The following is an 18,937-nucleotide window of genomic DNA, read 5'->3' as shown; positions in this document are numbered from 1 at the left end:
CTGCAACTTATGTAATACTAAATAAATAAACGTACCTGAAAATAAATTCAATGGGCTTATTGTAGCTGTATGTAAAAGTATTCTGCAGTAAATGGCATATTTCAGGAAAAATTCATTGAACTTCATATCGATGAAAGAAGTACTGTCTTCTTAAATGTTTTGATGGTATAAGAAGAAGTGCTGAAAAGTAATATCTCCGAATTTTTTATTCTATTCTTGATATTGGTTGAGGTATTACATGTCATATATATTACTCGGTCGACTTTCTCACTCTGCTGATGCAGGCTGCAACCCCCGGCTGCTAGCAGTTCCCAAATTGTAGTGTGTAACTAGAGCGACCCTCAGAAAACTGAAAGCAAGAATTTGAAGAGTTCATCCACACATGGAGCACTCTCCCCTTCAGCAACCAATCCACACATGAGCGTTGTGATGTCTGCAACAACCCACTGCTTTGAGTTCTCTCTCATGGATCATCCTCTGTAGAGTCCTGACTTGCCCCAATCCAATTTTCATCTGTTTCCAAACCTTGAAAAACACCTCTGAGGACTTCACTTTGATAGTGATAAAGCGGTGCAAGCAGAGGTGAGGTTGTGGATTTGTCAAAAAAGTGAAACATTCTACAGTGACGGTATCAACAAACTGGTCTCTCGTTGCGAGAAATGTGTGTGTAGCCAGCGCGACTATGTTGAAAAATAAATATGTAGAGATGAAGAGTAAAGATGTAGAATGTTATTAATATGTTTCATTTAAAAAGCTTCCAGAGTTTTCATATAAAAATTCAGAGACATTACTTTTCAGCACACCTGTTCACTTGAGACTGAGCTCTAACTCCGATTCTTATGTTTGGCAGAAAAATAACTATCTGACTTCATGAAAAACCTCACCATTAGTTTTCTATGAGAATGTGTGAACATTCCACATTAAACTAAATTTGGATGGCTAAACTGGCATTTGGAACTCCAGTAATTACACCAAAAAATAAGTCAGTCATCTTACATTATTTTTCACAACTATTCCTTTCTTCCAGTTCTTCATGTAACATGACAGATGATTTTTGCAATTTTACCGAGTTGCAAGAAGTTCCTAAATTTTGCCTTATTTGGTACCATAATTTGTAATTGTGTGATTTAGCTGTCCTCAACCTGGGAGCTGGGTTGAAATTTTTGTGTTGCATTTTATTATGCACATTAGGAAATAATGTAAAATGTGTTAAATCAGTCACTAGTTCTCTATGTTTTTTGTAAAATAAAAATTAATATGCCCAATCTTTAATGGTTTTATTAGAAGCGGCTATATTCCAACCTTTGAACTTGCTGGCTTAAAAAATTACAGGGAGACTTACAGTTTAATGTGACGTCCAAACCACATTGCAAATTAGCATTTTCTCACATTAGGATCATTCCATATCAAGTGGCCTAAATTTAAACAAGGTCCCCATTTGACCCTCTCCATTTTTAACGAAAGTTTTACAGGATGTAGATACAGAGCTTAAAGCATCCACATCAAGTTGCAGCCTGGTAAGTGGGACTACTAGCTATGTTTTTGGAAAGTGAATAGTGGCATATAGGTGGGTGGATAAATAATGGAAACTGATTAATAAATGCCACTTGAATAATTAAAAAAAAATTGGAAAGAAATTAGAAGGTACACGTATCCTGGATGAACTTTAACTCGTATTAACATCAAAGACCTTCAATGTCAATACATTTAAGATCAATATTCATCATTTAAGTTACGAACTTCTTCACATTAATTCCATATTAACTTATAGAAATTTACAGAAACAAACAGGTGGAGATACAGGAATTGATAAATTGAAGAGCGTATTTCATCTATCTGCTCAAAGTTTTGGGTACAGAACCCTAGTTGCTGACTGTATGCTCAGTATACGGAAGATTTATTACAGCTTGTTGTCAAAGTAGCTCATAAATCTTGTTGTGACATATATGGATTATTGATCAATTGAAGACATAAAGTCTGTGTATGAGTCCGCCATCATTTTATTTTTAGCACTTTTATTTTCATGAGTCCATTTTGATCAAATAGATTTCTTGACACTTTATGACCGGTTTCAGATTATCGCCACCTTCAGGTCTGTTGTAAATATAAATATTTATATTAGGTTTCTTTACACTTTATGACAGGTCTCAGCTGTTAATATTTATATTTAGAATAGATCTGAAGATGGCGATAAGCCGAAATCAGTCATAAAGTGTAAAGAAATCTATGTGATCAAGACGGATTTGTGAAAATAAAAGTATATGGATTATGTTTGGCAGTTTGTATCTTACAATAGAATGACTTCCCAATGCTGACATTTTCTTCACTTGTACCAATCTGTGTGTCATAAGGCTGTGAAAGTGGCTTCTTGATGATTCAAATAATTAGTAGGTTATCCAAGATTACAGTTGTTTCACCAGATTTATTCATCAATTTTTGTCTGATTATCAGAAGGCTCTATCTCAGAAGTGTGAATTCGGATTTGATTTTTCTTTGCATCTTTGAAAAGATCTCATTTTGTTTCACCAGGAAAAATTTCTTTCATTTTTGAGATAAATCCATCTACAGATAATAAAGAAGTTCACAAACATGCTTTGACTGCTACTACAAGTGAAGAATGTGGTGGCTTTTTGAATACGCACATTTGAAAATGATATAAAACCTGCTAAAGCTGCCATTAGTTGTCTTTGTTTTTCTCAAATTAAAATTAATTTGTTCAACTTTTGACTTTTAGAAATCTCTGCCTGTTCATTTAGGTAGCTGTTGGGCTAGTTTAAAATTAACCACGTCACTTTCCAGCATCTATGAACATACAATTTTATTCATGTGAAAATATCAAGTGCTCTTAGAGCTGAAAACAAAGTCAAGTAGAAGTTAGAATCAAGATGTAGATTTTAATAAAATACAGAACAACCACCCTCAGTCACAATCATGATTTCATGATTTTATTTCAACCCATGATGCATTTTCAGTCCTGGGGGCTCATCTTCAGATGCTTTGACAGTCTACATTGATTTTTTCCAGATTTAGGTTAATTCTGGTCCTGATAAGATTACAAAAATATATTACAAGGTGGACAAATTCTGAATGTAAGTTTACAAAACTAATATGTATCACAAAATAACTTACAGTTTCCAGTGGTGGATACATGGTTTTTGAAGCACAGTATCAATAAACATATTTATTTACATACGAGGGTTGCCTATAAAGTAATGCACCACATTTCCCCCCCCCCCCCCCCCCAAGCCGAAAACAATGCTACGAATGCGAAACATTACATATGTATTATTTGAGGTCTCCTGAGTGAGTGCACCAAGTTTCCGACACTTCTGACAGGTAGCATAGCTGCAGGACAGTTTCAAAATGGCATCTGTAGCTGATGCATCTTACAAGCAATGTGCTGCCATTGAGCTTTCCACTGCAGGGATAGAAACTGTGGGGAATATTCACAAACGCTTGTGCAAAGTCTGTCGAGCATCTGTTGTTGACAGAAGTACAGTTAGTTGCTGGGCACAGAGGGTGGGGTCATCAGAAGGTGGTTCCGCAGAGCTCCATAATTTGCAGCACTCGGGGAGACCATCCATGGCTGTCACACCTGACCTAGCTCCCTTGGACTTCACTTGTTTGGGCCATTAAAGGATGCCTTTTGTGGAAGACATTTTGAGGATGATGAGGAGGTAATTCACACAGAGAAGCAATCGCTCCTCCGGCAGGACATGGATTGGTACCGACAGGGAATACATGTCCTTGTTTTGCGCTCGAGGAAGGCCACAGAGCGGGATGGAGCTTACATTGAAAAACAGGGTGTGTACATAAAACACCAGTCTTTCATGTGTGATATTCTCATTCTCTTCAATACAGAATAGTTGAAGAAAAAAAAGTGGTGCATCGCTTTCTGGGCAACCCTCGTATACACCTTTCTCGTTTTACAGCACAGCAGCATCTTCACATGTGAAATTCTTTGACTTATTTTGACTTGTGTTTACCAAATGAGATGTACCAGGACCAGTATTAACCTAAATTTGAGAAATAATCTATGTACACTGCCAAAATACCTGAAGATAGGGTTCAAAATGCATCGTGCATTGAAATAAAATCATGGTTCGACTGAAGGTGGTTGGTTTTTTATTTTATGAAAGTAATACAGTCACGGAAGAAACAGGGACTGAAATTGATAAAATTAAGCAATATTTTAATGCAGTGTAGTGTTGGGTTTGCTGACAACATTTGCATTTTAAAAATGTTTCAAAGAAATAAAAGAATTTTCAGTACAGCAGCAACCATTACTTAATAAAAGAAGCGAATTATGTCTTGCTGCAATTGTCCAAATATGTTTTCATCGCAAAGCATTGCTTTTGGATAAGTGTGAACATCTACTGAAATTCTGTTGTAATTCTTTTGGTCCAGAGAATAATTTCTTGAAAAAGGGCTTATGGACTTTGGCAACTACTGATCACTTAAAAGCTATAACAAAGAGCAATGTTAAATCAGGTCAGAAAACGTGCCCAGCATGTTGAAAACAATTTTAAGCAAAAAACTACTTCCTTACAGTCAGGAGATGAATCAGACGAAGTAAACCCAGTGGAATCCCTCAACACAAGTCTAACTGCTACTGGGATCTCTCTCCTGAAATTTCAATGGATGTCAGTGAGGGATGCCACAAGTTATGCAAGTGTGAAACTCAAGAAGCATTTGCACAGAACATTGCTGCTGCTAGAGACTCTTATCCAAAAGATCATAGACTGCTGATAAAAGAACTGAAGGAAGGGTTCAAATGTCAAAACATCCTGGAAAAAACACAGATTTTGATGTTATCACCTAAAAGTTGGACTATACTAGAACTGATTAAGGAATTTGGTATCTTGAAAAGGCAAAAGCAGCTAGAAAATGGCTTACTGGCGCTACAAAAGAATAAATGTAGCAAGAAGATTCCAGAGGCTGTGAACAAAAGAGTAATGAGATTTCGTCAGAGTGAAGAACTCAGTTGAATTTGCCCATGAATAGAAGACTGCAGGTCTATTAGAGGAGGTGGGAAGAAAATTGATATGCAAAAGCATTTGTTATCAAACAGTCTGAAAGAAATATTTGCTGATTTTAGGCTTAAGCAAGGATCAGAAATTGTATTTACTAAATTCTGTGAATTTAGATGAGTAGAAGCTGCATGGACATTTTTAGTCTGTGTCTGTAGTATCCATCAAAATGTAAAGTTGTTGCTTACAAACAGAACAATTAAATAAGATATTAAAAGTTTAATTCCAAAATCAGTGTGTGTATTGGAATCTAAAGAATATACGATGAATATTTTTCATCTGAAAATTAGTGAATGTTCAGAGGTGGGAAAAAGTTCTGAGGTAAATCCAAAATAACAAAAAAACAATCTAAATGAACATACAGAGATTTCTAAAAGTCAAAGGTTGTGCAAATTAATTTTTATTTTATGAAAAACAATGACAACTAATGATTTTACATTATTTTATAATGTGCATACTAAAAAAAGTCAACACATTCTTCACGCATAATAGCAGTTAAATTATGTTTATGAACTTCTTTGTTATCTTTGAACTGGTTTGTCTAAAAAATGAAACAAACTGTTCCTGATCAAATAAAATGAGCTGCTTTGAGTGGTACAAAGAAAAAGCAAATCCAAACTGACATTTTGAGATATAGCATTTTGAAAATCAGAAAAAACTGATCTAAGAAGATTTTGAATCAACTTTAATCTTGTGTAACCTAATAATTATTTGAGTCATCATGAAACCATTTTCATGTCCTTATGACACATTGGCTGGCTGCAAATGAGGAAAAAAAAATCAGCATTAGAAAGTCATACTATTACATGATACAAGCTGCTAAATATGATCCATATTTGTCACGACAAGATTTATGAGATACCTTGATACTTCAACAACAAAATGTGATAAATCCTCTGTACACTGAAAATATGTTCACCAACTGGGCAGTTATACCTATAAAATTGAGCAGAATCACCCTTTAGATCATGAGCAATAGTAAAGCAAAGTCGGTGATTAATTGTATCTGTTACAAAATGGAAAAAATGGCCCTTACAAAAGCATGGCTAGTGACCTCCCCTCCCCCCATACCGCTTACTGAGCTTTAATTGATGTAGCTTCATATAGCACCTTTATGAACATCTTATAAAAACTTCATAAAAATTGGAGAGGCTCGAGTGGGGACCCACAGGTCTCTGGATATGATAAGAGGTGGAATGACCCATTGACAAATCACTGACACATGTCAAAGAAGCAGTAAAAACAGAAAAAAGTTCTAGGACAGACTGAGGATTGATCTCTGAATTTTGATTTGTAGTCTGACACTTACCTACAAAATAAGTTCTTAAAAAAAGGGGGTGGGGTGGGGGGAGGGCAAATTATGCAGTGAAGGGATTTGTTGAAAGAGACGGGAATTGTCCTCATTTTAGTAGAAGTCTACTTATTAACAATGCAAAAACACACTTTCACCTCTTCTCCTGAATCTTTACAATTGCTCACTATAAAACTATTACCACTTCAGCAAATCATTTGTCTCTGGTGCCTAACTTTTGCCAATGACATAAATTTTATCAGTAGATAAATATCTATTGGTAAAATTGTTGATCTACTTTCAAAAACAATTAGTAAAGACTTTTTTCTCACTACTTCAATTATCTATGTATTTTCATCTGACAGAAGGTGAAGAAAAAGCTGATTGTCATGATGGTTAACGCAAACTTTGCCCATGCAATCTGTCCAGGACTGCAGTGACTTTTGGAAAGTATGCGTAGGTACTGATCTTTAATGACACACTTAAATATATTTGTTCTTTTATTCTGCACTTCATAACATCTTTTGGCAATGGTACACAAGTACATATTTAGTTCACTAACTGGACTGAGGGAAACATCATCTCCCAAGCAAAGCTTCACTGTTTTAGTTTATTTGCTGATAAACAACATTCATGAAATTATTGGAAGATGCAGTGCCTAGTCTATAATCTCACCTCAATAACTGCAGTTGCTGTACATTGTTATTTAAGTACATTTTGAGGGTTCAGTTGATATGTGTGCTATGGAAGACTACACATCTGCCCTGTAGCAGTCATTGTACTCCTGACTAGATGAAATCCTACACATCTGCCCTGTAGCAGTCACTGTACTCCTGACTAGATGAAATCCTACACATCTGCCCTGTAGCAGTCATCTTGTCTTGATTTGACATCAGCTACTAAATCAGTATTCCAGCATCTTGGACTTACTACACGTTGGCCATACATCAGACAAGAGATTGGCATCCACCTTTACAATAGACTGACAACCACATCAGATTGTGACATTCAACCACTTAAACAAAAAGCTGTTTCTACAAAAGAATTCAATACATATACTGACATTATTGTTCTATACTATGTTAGAGTTGCCAACATTCCTAGGAGCCGCACACGATGTGGCAGTCTTTTTGCTGCACTTGCAATGGCATCAAGCACAGTGCTACATTTGTCGTTGCCACACCAAGTCCATAAGGAGTACCTCACAAAAATAAACAGAACACCCACGACAGAATGCGATCCCTAATACAAATCTTCAAACATAATAAAGATAGTTCTAACTCCTGAGGTGACTTTTGTACTCAACTTTACCAAAATGCACAACTATGTATGCTTGTTCATCTATCAATAAAAGGGAACAGCCATGGGTACCAGGATGGCCCCCTCGTACGCCAACCTATTCATGAGTCGCTCAGAGGAAGCCTTCTTGGTTACCCAGGGCTGCCAACCCAAAGTTTGGTACAGATTTATTGATGACATCTTCATGATCTGGACTCACAGTGAAGAAGAACTCCAGAATTTCCTCTCCAACCTCAACTCCTTTGGTTCCATCAGATTCACCTGGTACTACTCCAAATCCCATGCCAGTTTCCTTGACGTTGACCTCCATCTGCCCAATGGCCAGCTTCACACGTCCGTCCACATCAAACCCACCAACAAGCAACAGTACCTCCATTATGACAGCTGCCACCCATTCCACATCAAACGGTCCCTTCCCTACAGCCTAGGTCTTCGTGGCAAACGAATCTGCTCCAGTCTGGAATCCCTGACCCATTACACCAACAACCTGAAAACAGCTTTCACATCCCGCAACTACCCTCCAGACCTGGTACAGAAGCAAATAACCAGAGCCACTTCCTCGTCCCCTCAAATCCAGAACCTCCCACAGAAGAACCACAAAAGTGCCCCACTTGTGACAGGATACTTTCCGGGACTGGATCAGACTCTGAATGTGGCTCTCCAGCAGGGATACGACTTCCTCAAATCCTGCCCTGAGATGAGATCCATCCCTCATGAAATCCTCCCCACTCCACCAAGAATGTCTTTCCGCTGTCCACCTAACCTTCGTAACCTCTTAGTTCATCCCTATGAAATCCCCAAACCACCTTCCCTACCCTCTGGCTCCTACCCTTGTAACCGCCCCCAGTGTAAAAACCAGTCCCATGCACCCTCCCATCACTACCTACTCCAGTCCTGTAACCCGGAAGGTGTACACGATCAAAGGCAGAGCCACGTGTGAAAGCACCCACGTGATTTGCCAACTGACCTGCCTACACTGTGAAGCTTTCTATGTGGGAATGACCAGTAACAAACTGTCCATTCGCATGAATGGACACAGGCAGACAGTGTTTGTTGGTAATGAGGATCACCCTGTGCCTAAACATGCCTTGATGCATGGTCAGCACATCTTGGCACAGTGTTACACCATCCGGGTTATCTGGATACTTCCCACTAACACCAACCTGTCAGCACTCCGGAGATGGGAACTTGCCCTTCAGTATATCCTCTCTTCTCGTTATCCGCCAGGCCTCAACCTCCACTAATTTCAAGTTGCCGCCGCTCATACCTCACCTGTCTTTCAACAACATCTTTGCCTCTGTACTTCCGCCTCGACTGACATCTCTGCCCAAACTCTTTGCCTTTACAAATGTCTGCTTGTGTCTGTGTATGTGCGGATGGATATGTGTGTGTGTGTGCGAGTGTATACCTGTCCTTTTTTCCCCCCTAAGGTAAGTCTTTCCACTCCCGGGATTGGAATGACTGCAGAATAAAAGAACAAATATATTTATATTAAAGATCAGTACCTACGCATACTTTCCAAAAGTCACTGCAGCCCTGGACAGATTGCGTGGCCAAAGTTTGCGTTAACCATCATGAGAATCAGCTTTTTCTTCACCTTAAAAAAAAAAAAACAAAGATGATGTGACTTACCAAACGAAAGTGCTGGCAGGTCGATATATATATATATATATATATATATATATATATATATATATATATATATATATATATATAATCCTCTTAATCAAGTGATTTCCTTTTTTCACCTTTTTTCAAATTCTTACTAATAAAATAGAGGAAAATCTCGTACCCTCTCACCTGCCACCGTACATAAATGAATGCATGTCAAACTACTTAATCACAATTAATAAATAAAGAATTACTGCAAAAACAGTTTCAGTTATTAATGGTGCTATTGTTAGACTGTCTTCCGTTATATCTTTTCTTACTGACTGTTCATTACACTAGTGTATAATACTTCCTTTTCTCAAATCAACATAAGTCTGTATGTTTCACACAAAAACAATGCATATACGTCATAAGTTGTTTTACAGTCACAGCACGTTGCAAAATGGGTCAGACAGGTAATTAACAAAACAATTAAAATAGAGAGGTCGTTTGTTCCATGAAATATGGAAATTCAATATAACATTAGACAACGCTCTTAATGAATTAGTCCTTGAGAGATTTATAACGGTTTTTAAAATGTTTCACACTAATATTAAAATGTCTGTCACTATATATCTTTCAAATTTCAATATGGTACTGACCCATAATAAATATAGTTAGAAATTAGAAGTTACAATCCTATAGTTAGTTGGAAACCTTCTACGGCTGCACTACTTTGGACTAGTCTTGTTATAACAAGCTGTGGAGAACTGATATAAGGAAGGGTTCATGTGCTGGAACTAGGGGATATAGACACAGATACAGGGTGCACCCTGACAGAGGAAGAATGAAAGAAAAAGGAGAAGGTTCTTCACTAGTGGGCAAGAGGATCCTGGAGTTCATTGATTAAACAGAAAGGACACCAGCAACTTCACGACCCCAGGACCCGAAAAGTGGTCACTACTCCCTACTATGGAATGCCAATGGAAAGTGCTATCTAGCTTGGTTTTCGAAGAGGAACAGAAGGAAAAGGAAACTTGGCACTACGGTCCTAAGATTATACGGTTGATTATTCAAAGTGTTCAGAGATGCCCTTTTCTATAGAATGAAAGTGGTTTTTACTTACAAATAAGTACAACTACCCTTCCCTAAAAACGTAAAATAACTAAATAAAACATACACCGAAACACACCAAGCCTTTCCCTACAAAACTTATTCAAACTACAGCTAACACCCCCCCCCCCCCCCCAAAAAAAAAAGGAAAGAAAGAAAGAGAAAGAAAGAAGATGGGAGGATAGAAACCCTTTCATGTGTAAGTGCTCTACCAACTGAGCTGTCCACGCATGATTCATGACCCATTCTCACAGGTTTACTTCCATCAGTATCTCATTTTCTACCTTCCAAACGTCACACTAACTTTCCTGCAAAACTGGAAGTTTTATTTTCTTACCCTATGATCCAAAGAAAAATTTACACTTTTGAAATCATTAAAAGGTTAGGTATAGTATTTATCACTTCAGTATCATTGGGCTAGATATTGTGACCACTGAATAAGGCAACTATAGAGGAGAAGCCCAGGAAAAGTTTAGGCTTCATTCACTCTTATTGCTAACCATGGAAATAATAGATCATGTAATTCCTGTACTGTTAAAACACATTTCACACAGCAAGCCTTACCTTAGAAATCCCTCATGCAAAGGCAACAGGTACAAAACCTCCAATGCTATGAACAATCTCCCTTGTCCCAGAGCTGTTACTCCAATCCACACTTAAAACACAACATAAAGTCATTACTCGGGAAAAAACCCTCTCAGAAAAATTTAAATAAAACTGATTAGTTCACTGCCCAACCCGTTTATCAGATGGTTTCCTTTTTTGAAATTCTTATCAATAAAATAGCAGAGGATCTCATACCCTTACAATAACTTCCTGTTTTCTACATTAAAACATGGAGATACTGCAATCTCAACCATTATATCTACAGAATGAATTAGTTTCTATCACCTCACAAAATAATGATACAAAAGCAACCAATAAGTAGCAAATGACACGGGTAATAAAATTGCAGTGAAAGCAATATCTGCACTCCATACAGTCTTCATACAAACTCACCAGACTACGGGGTGTGTTGTTAATAAGTCTGTTTCTATTCACCTTACATAGGTCTAGCTTATTTCCCACAATTCTTTACCGATTTTAAATTTTCACTTTTGACGACAGTTTAACAAATGTTCACAATCAGAACCCAAAAAAGAGAACACCAAAGTAGAAAAGATACAGCTTTTGATAAATCTAATGCCACAATGCATCATACATATCTTTAATAATCCCAAAAAATTAACTCTCCAAACTCGTATTACTGACAATTTCTTGTGTTACCTTATGTTGCAGAAGTTGTACTGTGTGAAAAACTCTTCATTTTCTTTCATGATGATTTCAAATCCACTAGCTGTCTCTGATGACACTGAATCATCATGAAGTGTGTCTATGAGAAAAGAGATCCAATTACCAGCATCTTCATGATCTCTCATAATAAGTGCTTTAGTTACCCAGATCATTAGCCACACAGCATTAACTTTTTTCATTAGATTACATGTGCCATTATTTATGCTGTTTGTCACTTTCTCATAAATTTTCAACAAACACTCCTTCAACACTTGATCTGAAACACATACACGCAGATTTCATGAAATTAATTTTAAGAACAAAATAATTATTGACTTTAACTCATAATACAAATACTGGAACTACAATATTAATGTGATAAGGAAGGTTCTGGAAGTATATAAATAATTTAAAATTATAGGAAACCACTCATAGATTTATAGAATTGAGATGAAATATCTTCTCACTTTAATTCATCTGTGATTGAAGGGCTTAATACTGACAGAGCAACAAAAGTAGCAGTAGTAGTATAAATATTTCTGCTGCTTATGTTGTGAGAAGTGACCATAAAAAATCCAGGTAGAAAGATGGTGTTATCAAAGAATGTTAAACATTAAGTGGTCTGATAGTGTACAAAATACAGAAGTACTAAAGAGAACAAGCAAGGAAAGAAGCCTATGGGGAAAACCCCTACCAGAAGAAGGGATAAGTTAGTGAGACATCCGATAAGGCATCCGCAAATAGTTGAGCTACCTAAATACACAATAGAGAGGAAAAATAGTGATGCCAAACCAAAATTGGAATATATGAAACAGATTACAGAAGATAAAAAGGTTAGCACAAGGTAGGGACAGATGGAGGGCAGCATCAAACTAGTTGAAAAACTGATGCCAGACCAACATTGGAATATATGAAACAGATTACAGAAGATGAAAAGGTTAGCACAAGGTAGGGACAGATGGAGGGCAGCATCAAACTAGTTGAGAAACTGATCATTAAGAAGTTGTCATGATTATATAAACTACCTTATCTGTAATTTCTGATATCATCAGGTACTTGGAGATTACATGAAGGCATGAAAATGACAGAACTGGTGACACAGAAGAAATGAGTAAGTAGTAACATTATAGTTTTTGAGCAAATTTTAAGATGTGTGACGATTCCAATGCTGAAGAGAATGATACATGGTACTTAAAATTTCAGAATACAGCTAAAGTAATCACAATTTTAAAAAATGTACCCATATATGCAAAATATTTGCTTAACAGGAGAGATTCCTAAAGACTGGAAAATAGCCTCGATCCACCCACTACACAAAGCAGGTGATAAGACTGGTGTGAATGACTACAGAGCCATTTCTCTCCTACCAGTTACCTACAAAATCTTATCAAAAGCATTACCACCAAGGGTACAGCAACAACTAAACCCTCAAGTAATTGTAATATCAATGTGGCTTTAGAAAGACTAGATCATGTTCAGACCAGATTTTAACTTTAAAGTCAACAATAATGTATACGAAAAGAAGATATAAAACAATTGTAATCAGTTTTGTTGACTTCAGGGAAGCCTGTGACTCACAGGGAACCCCTCGAGTGTGAGGCCGCAAAAGAACAATGAGTTTATGGCATGTGACTCCCTACATATCGTCTAACATGCAGCCACAATATTAGCTGCTAATGGTAACAGAGGGTGGGACAATAGGTATCCAATGGTGAGCAATAACGCTATGGAACATAGTTGAATTGCTTAGTGGATGAGTAATTCACAACAGTAATACAGTGCTAGTGGTGTTGATACAAAGCAGAGCAGTGGCAATGATAAACAAAGCAAACATTGCATTACATCTACATCAAAAGTTGCTAATTGACATTTTGTCAGAAAGGACCCAATTTTCAGAGCGAGAAAGATGTGGCAGATGAAATATTAGTGTTTCTGCAAGACGAGTCAGTGGAATATGTGGTGTTATATACACTCAAATGCGTGAACAATGTAAATGAAGAGCACAACAATAATGTACGTGCTTAACAAGTGAAGGTGACATTGAAACAGGTATACAGCCTTGTAGTTCATTATCCTTGTCATACAGGGAGCCAAAAATCCCATCTCCAGACAGTGAAACATAGTAAAGGACAATCGTTATCCGAGGAGCAGTTACTAAACATAATTGCATATAAGGAAGATCCTTCACAGCATAGTAAGAGAACAGTTAAAAATAGATTTTGAATAAGTCTGTAGCAATATGACCATGAAGTGTATAAGAAAAACTAAAGATATTCAAGGGAGGACAAAGGGCACTTATTACAAAAACTGGTGTTTTTGCATTTTAAGAATGCTCAATATAATTTACATGATGTGTGCGATAGAGACCTATTTTATGCACAACAAACTGTGCATGACATAGATTATAGTGATTTCAAGGGAAACAGTGTATAGATGCATAACTTCAAACAGTGTTACAGAATTGGATGACATAGCACAACGAAATTTGAAACAAAGTGTCAACTTGGCAATGCGTAACAAATTGTGGAATAGTCCTGGAAATTTTTCAATGAGATAAACAAACTTATCCCATCATTCAGTAAGGAATTTGCTTTGAACTCCAACTAACTGGGATTTGAAGAGAACATGCTTATGAAAGGTGCTCTAGAAATTAGAGGTACTAAGAGAGTTGTATCAAGATCAACTACCATCAGTGCCATAACATATTCATATTCAATTATGTAGACTTTTTGTTGATCTGGATGGTAAATTGGTTGGCAAGTTATTTATTGTGCTGTGAGAAGTTGGAGGTGCTCTGCCTCCTATGATTCTTCCTTGTGTGTGTGATCTTGCAAGGGCAGTACGGAATATTTAGATCACAGCAATCGAGAGTGGAAAAATGGGTAATAAGAGAATTACAGCTATGGTAATTAGCACTGCTTTGGCATTACCTGATCAAAATAACTTGCTTTTGTTTGAGCTTTGGTCTATGTATAAAAATCATAGTTCTTTAGAGCAAACTATACCTCCTGGAAAGTGCATGAAACCGAAATTCAAAGCACCTACAAACGCTGGACAAATTCATTCTCTTGTTTTTTTCTGTGTCAATAAAACAAGTTATAACACTACCTGCAGCTATGCCTTAAGGGACAACCAGTTTCACAATAAGCTCCATGCCATCACATTACATCAGTTCTCATCACCCTGATACACCAATATGATTCTACATACATTCTTTAAGAGTGGATATCTAGCTGACTGGCCTGCATGGTTTGTTAACCCCAAGGAGTTTGTCTTTAGTCTTGTAGTGCGAACCTTTGTGATCACTGTGGCGCGCCATTTTTCATTCAGTGATCATGATATTGGTTAACAGTCTGTTCTGAACATTGTTTAATGTCGATAATGTCCATTTTGTGATGTGTAATACAGACATCCCACAGAAGGTTGATGTCTGTACCTCCTGGACACTCATTTTCTGTTGCCCTCCTGATGCACATGGCAAGCATTAGCAGCTAATATTTTTCCTGTCATAATAACTAACACAATACTTTCAAATCAGCCTTACAAAAAACTGAACTTGTGACCTCGCATTCAAGAAGCTTGTTGTTAGTTAACAGGAAGTCATTGCTTCATATTCTCAATGAACTGGACTTAGACAGCAAAAAAACTATTCAAATTAAACAAACATTAACAAACACCCATCTAAAGTGAAATTTACATGTGAAATTTCTGGAAGTTTTGAGAACATAATTGGAAGATGGTCTCTCCCTCCTGCTATTAAATTAATTGTGTTTCAGAAAAAGTTATAAGAAAATGGTGAATGTCGATAGAAGAAAATCAAGGAGTTGGATTACAAAAGGGACCTACAAATAAACAGTCTACTGCTTACAGATGACCTAGCTATTTTTTTCAGGCTCAATGGAAACATCGAAATTTTTTCCTCAGACTCATCTTAACTGTAATATGTATAAATGTACTACCTAAAGTGACATATGAAAATGTGTGCCAGAGCAGGAGTTGAAGCCGGATTTCCTGCTCATCACATGCAGTTGCCTTATTGCTTAGGTTATCTGAACACGTTCCCTGGACCAACCCAACCTTCCACATCTCGCACACCTATCAATTTCTTCTCATAGACACAGTTACTAGACAGATAGAATATCTGAAAAAAGCTGAAAAAGAAGGCTTACAAATCTCCTTTGAGAAAACCAGATTTATGACAGACATTAAGACACCCCCAACATAATGAAAAAAAATATGGAGAAAATGACAGAACTAACAAATTTGGATATCTCAGAGAAGCACCTGAACAAGACATTTCAGAGAAGAAAGCTATTAAAGCAAAAGTTAATATGATGAAAACAGCATGCCACCTCACTAAGGATGTATATAATAAGAAATCAACACCCCTCAATGCTAAACTTAACACTACTCTACCACAATTTACCCTGAAGCACTTAATACAACATGAGTTCTAACTATGAACTAAAAGATGATGATGTAAGTGCTGGATATCACAGCAAGAAAAATGCTAAGGAAAATTTTGGGACCAGTTTTTAAAAAAACCGGAATCAAAACAGTGAACTGTATATAACTATTGAAAAAATTAGATACGATTCAGAAAAGAACAGCTTTCTATGGACTTGTGCAAAAGGTGAATTACAGCAGACTGACAAACAGAATGAGAATGTTTATTTACTTTGGTAAATTAAAAATGGGTAATACATTATAGGGGTGAGGGCGGGGGAGGGGGAGGGGGTGTACCATAGACAAACTATGAATTAGTCGACAAGATATTGGGGAATTACTGCCACTCAGAAAGAAATTGCAAGATTTGAAAGGCTTCCAAGAAAAACTTAAGAAGACTGAAGCCACTTGGACAAAAGAAAGAACATAGAAACAGCAAGAAATAATGAGAGAAGTATGGAAGAAAATAAAATAGAAACAGTTGAAACAGATGCAGTTCATGGTGGCTCATACATGAAAAAAGAAGAGCATATTTTCAATTCCAACACACAAACCCAGATTGTAACTACTAATTCAGCGTGTATACGTGGACAAAGAAAAAAAAATTCCTAAATTTTTCCTGGATTTCCTGGTTAAAAATACACTTCTCCCAGATTTCCCGGTTAAAAATACACTTTCTCCCGGGTGAAAACACACTGTTTCCATGTCAAGTGACAGTGTATTTTCCCTCGAAACATATCAATCATTTGAATGGTTATGGTTTTATACATGGGCATAGAATTTCCCGGCAATTTAGAAAACGAAACTCAGGAAAAGACACGTTTCGGAAACATCTTTGATGTGCAGCAACTTGTACACTGTGTATTTTCGTATTATGAAAGTATACATTGGAATTCCATCAAACACTGCATGTTACTTTCCTAATCACTGAAATCGAGATTGTGATGTGCTTTTGTAAGCCAGTCAAGTTCATGTCACATGATCTCGTCAGACGATGACAACGGATATGGAGAGCATAGGACACGTGTGTAGTCAGCCAACAACGTCAGTGTTATGTAGCACGAACACACAAACAGGGAAAGTTATTAGTTTAAATTAATACACATAGTGTTGCTACAAGAAAAGCAAAGCTTTCACAAATAATTTTGGTCCCTAAGATTAATAAGCTGCAAGAGAAGCAAAGCTTTCGCATACAATGTTGATCTTTTCTGCGCGTGTTACACTTTAAGATATATCACACAAATGCGCAAGTAAGATTTTTAATATTGACATAAATGTCAGATCTTCAGGGTTTGAAATTCTTCTAAATGGCTCTTCATCAAAGAGTTGATTTTTAAATGAGAATCAAACGTTCTGTGATTTAAGAAATTCATGGTACAGTCTCGCAAGTAGTTAAACTTATCTAAAAGGATATTTACTTTGAAAGTAACACTTTTCAAACTACCATTCACAATATTTTCCCGTGACTTGTTAGAAACAGGTTCGTCCCCTTTTGTCTCTGGAAAGTTTATTTCTAGATGCGATGAGGATTCTCCTGACAGAGACATCACGTACACTAAACACGCATTCAAACATCAACTTATGATTCATTCGGAAATCAATTAAATGTGTTCAAAAACCGACAGGGATGCATTTCAAAATAATATGAATAATCGATAGACCAACGTGCGCTGGATGCTAGGAGCTTTGTGAAAAGTCTTTTTTCTCAAAAATATGAATTTGGCGCCCCCTTTTCCCGGTAGCATCTAGACACTTGCAGCGACTGCTTGCACAGCCAACAGCCACATTCCTGTAGCCAGAAGCGGGAGAATCTATTACTCAAACACAACTAAAATGTGGCCGCGCAAGAGTCCGCTCGTAACTGCTAAAACCAATCTAATGTAAACAGTAGTGACTTCATGCTCATTGGAGGCAATTTGTTGTTATGAAGCATTGCATTGTCTTCCTAAAGCCTTTGACACATTTTGCTGTTGGCAGACGCTTGCATGAGCACTGTGTGTCATTGTATACAGCACATTTCCTTTGCAATTTAAGTTATTTTCATTGTTTTCTCTCGTTTATGTTTTATTGTTGAAGTATTATTCTGCAGTAGCGACATACAGTAATCTCCTTAGTTATAGTATCGATTCATATCAGTCAAAATTACAAAAATTTAACAGAAAACTAAAACAATGAAAAATTCCTGGAATTCTAAAAAATTCCTGGGTTTTTCCCCGGTTTTCTCCCGGATGAAAAAATTCCCGGGTTTTTCCTGGATCTCCCAGTTGTCCCAGGTCGTATACACCCTGTAATTATTCTGTAGGGTGTCAATGCATATTGTTGAAATGACAACAGTTTGTGTGATGCAAACATTGTTGTAAGAAAAAAAGTGAATTGGTGAATCCAAGTCTGAATTAGTAGTACAGCACAAAACACCTATTCATAATCATATTTTCACATCAGCAATGAGAAAGACAGATCTGAAAGCAACCTACATTTTGTAATAAGAACTGTCTCCCTTTAGAGAACCATGAGGTCCATAAAATATTCCCTGTTCCATTACTGAACAAAGAAAATCCAATGATAAGGTGTAAGAGCTATAATGACGATGTGCTTAATGCACAGATGGAAGAAAAGAGAGAGAACATACGAAAAGTATGAACTTGAATATTTTCTGTGACATGTTGCAAAACTGGCAGGACATACGATTAAAAGTGAAGGCTGAGGTGATCAGCACACAAGTTTCTGACTCTGTATCAAATATTTGCACAACTGATGTGGAACTGCCCTGTACCAGTAGCTTTACTTTTCAAATGTATCACATCTTTTTTAAAAAGTTCCGCAGAGTTCTGCTATAAACACTAGTATCACTTCACTATATTCATTGTTTCAGTTTTCCTTGAATACTGTTAAAAAG

The 18,937-nt window shown here is 36.8% G+C and overlaps 1 protein-coding gene across 1 annotated transcript in view; it reads right to left on the bottom strand.

Annotated features, from left to right (window-relative positions):
* The window catches only part of LOC126479049 (MMS19 nucleotide excision repair protein homolog), a 226,683-nt gene that overhangs the window by 31,086 nt on the left and 176,660 nt on the right, over positions 1 to 18,937 (bottom strand). The window contains exon 15 of the mRNA XM_050103751.1: positions 11,590 to 11,872. Coding sequence (XP_049959708.1) covers positions 11,590 to 11,872 — 283 coding nt within the window. The remainder of the gene's footprint in view (positions 1 to 11,589; positions 11,873 to 18,937) is intronic.

The sequence above is a fragment of the Schistocerca serialis genome, chromosome 1, assembly GCF_023864345.2.
Source record: "Schistocerca serialis cubense isolate TAMUIC-IGC-003099 chromosome 1, iqSchSeri2.2, whole genome shotgun sequence".
Lineage (NCBI taxonomy): Eukaryota > Metazoa > Arthropoda > Insecta > Orthoptera > Acrididae > Schistocerca > Schistocerca serialis.
Note: the sequence above shows the minus strand (reverse complement) of the source record. Positions and strands in the feature narration are given on the sequence as shown.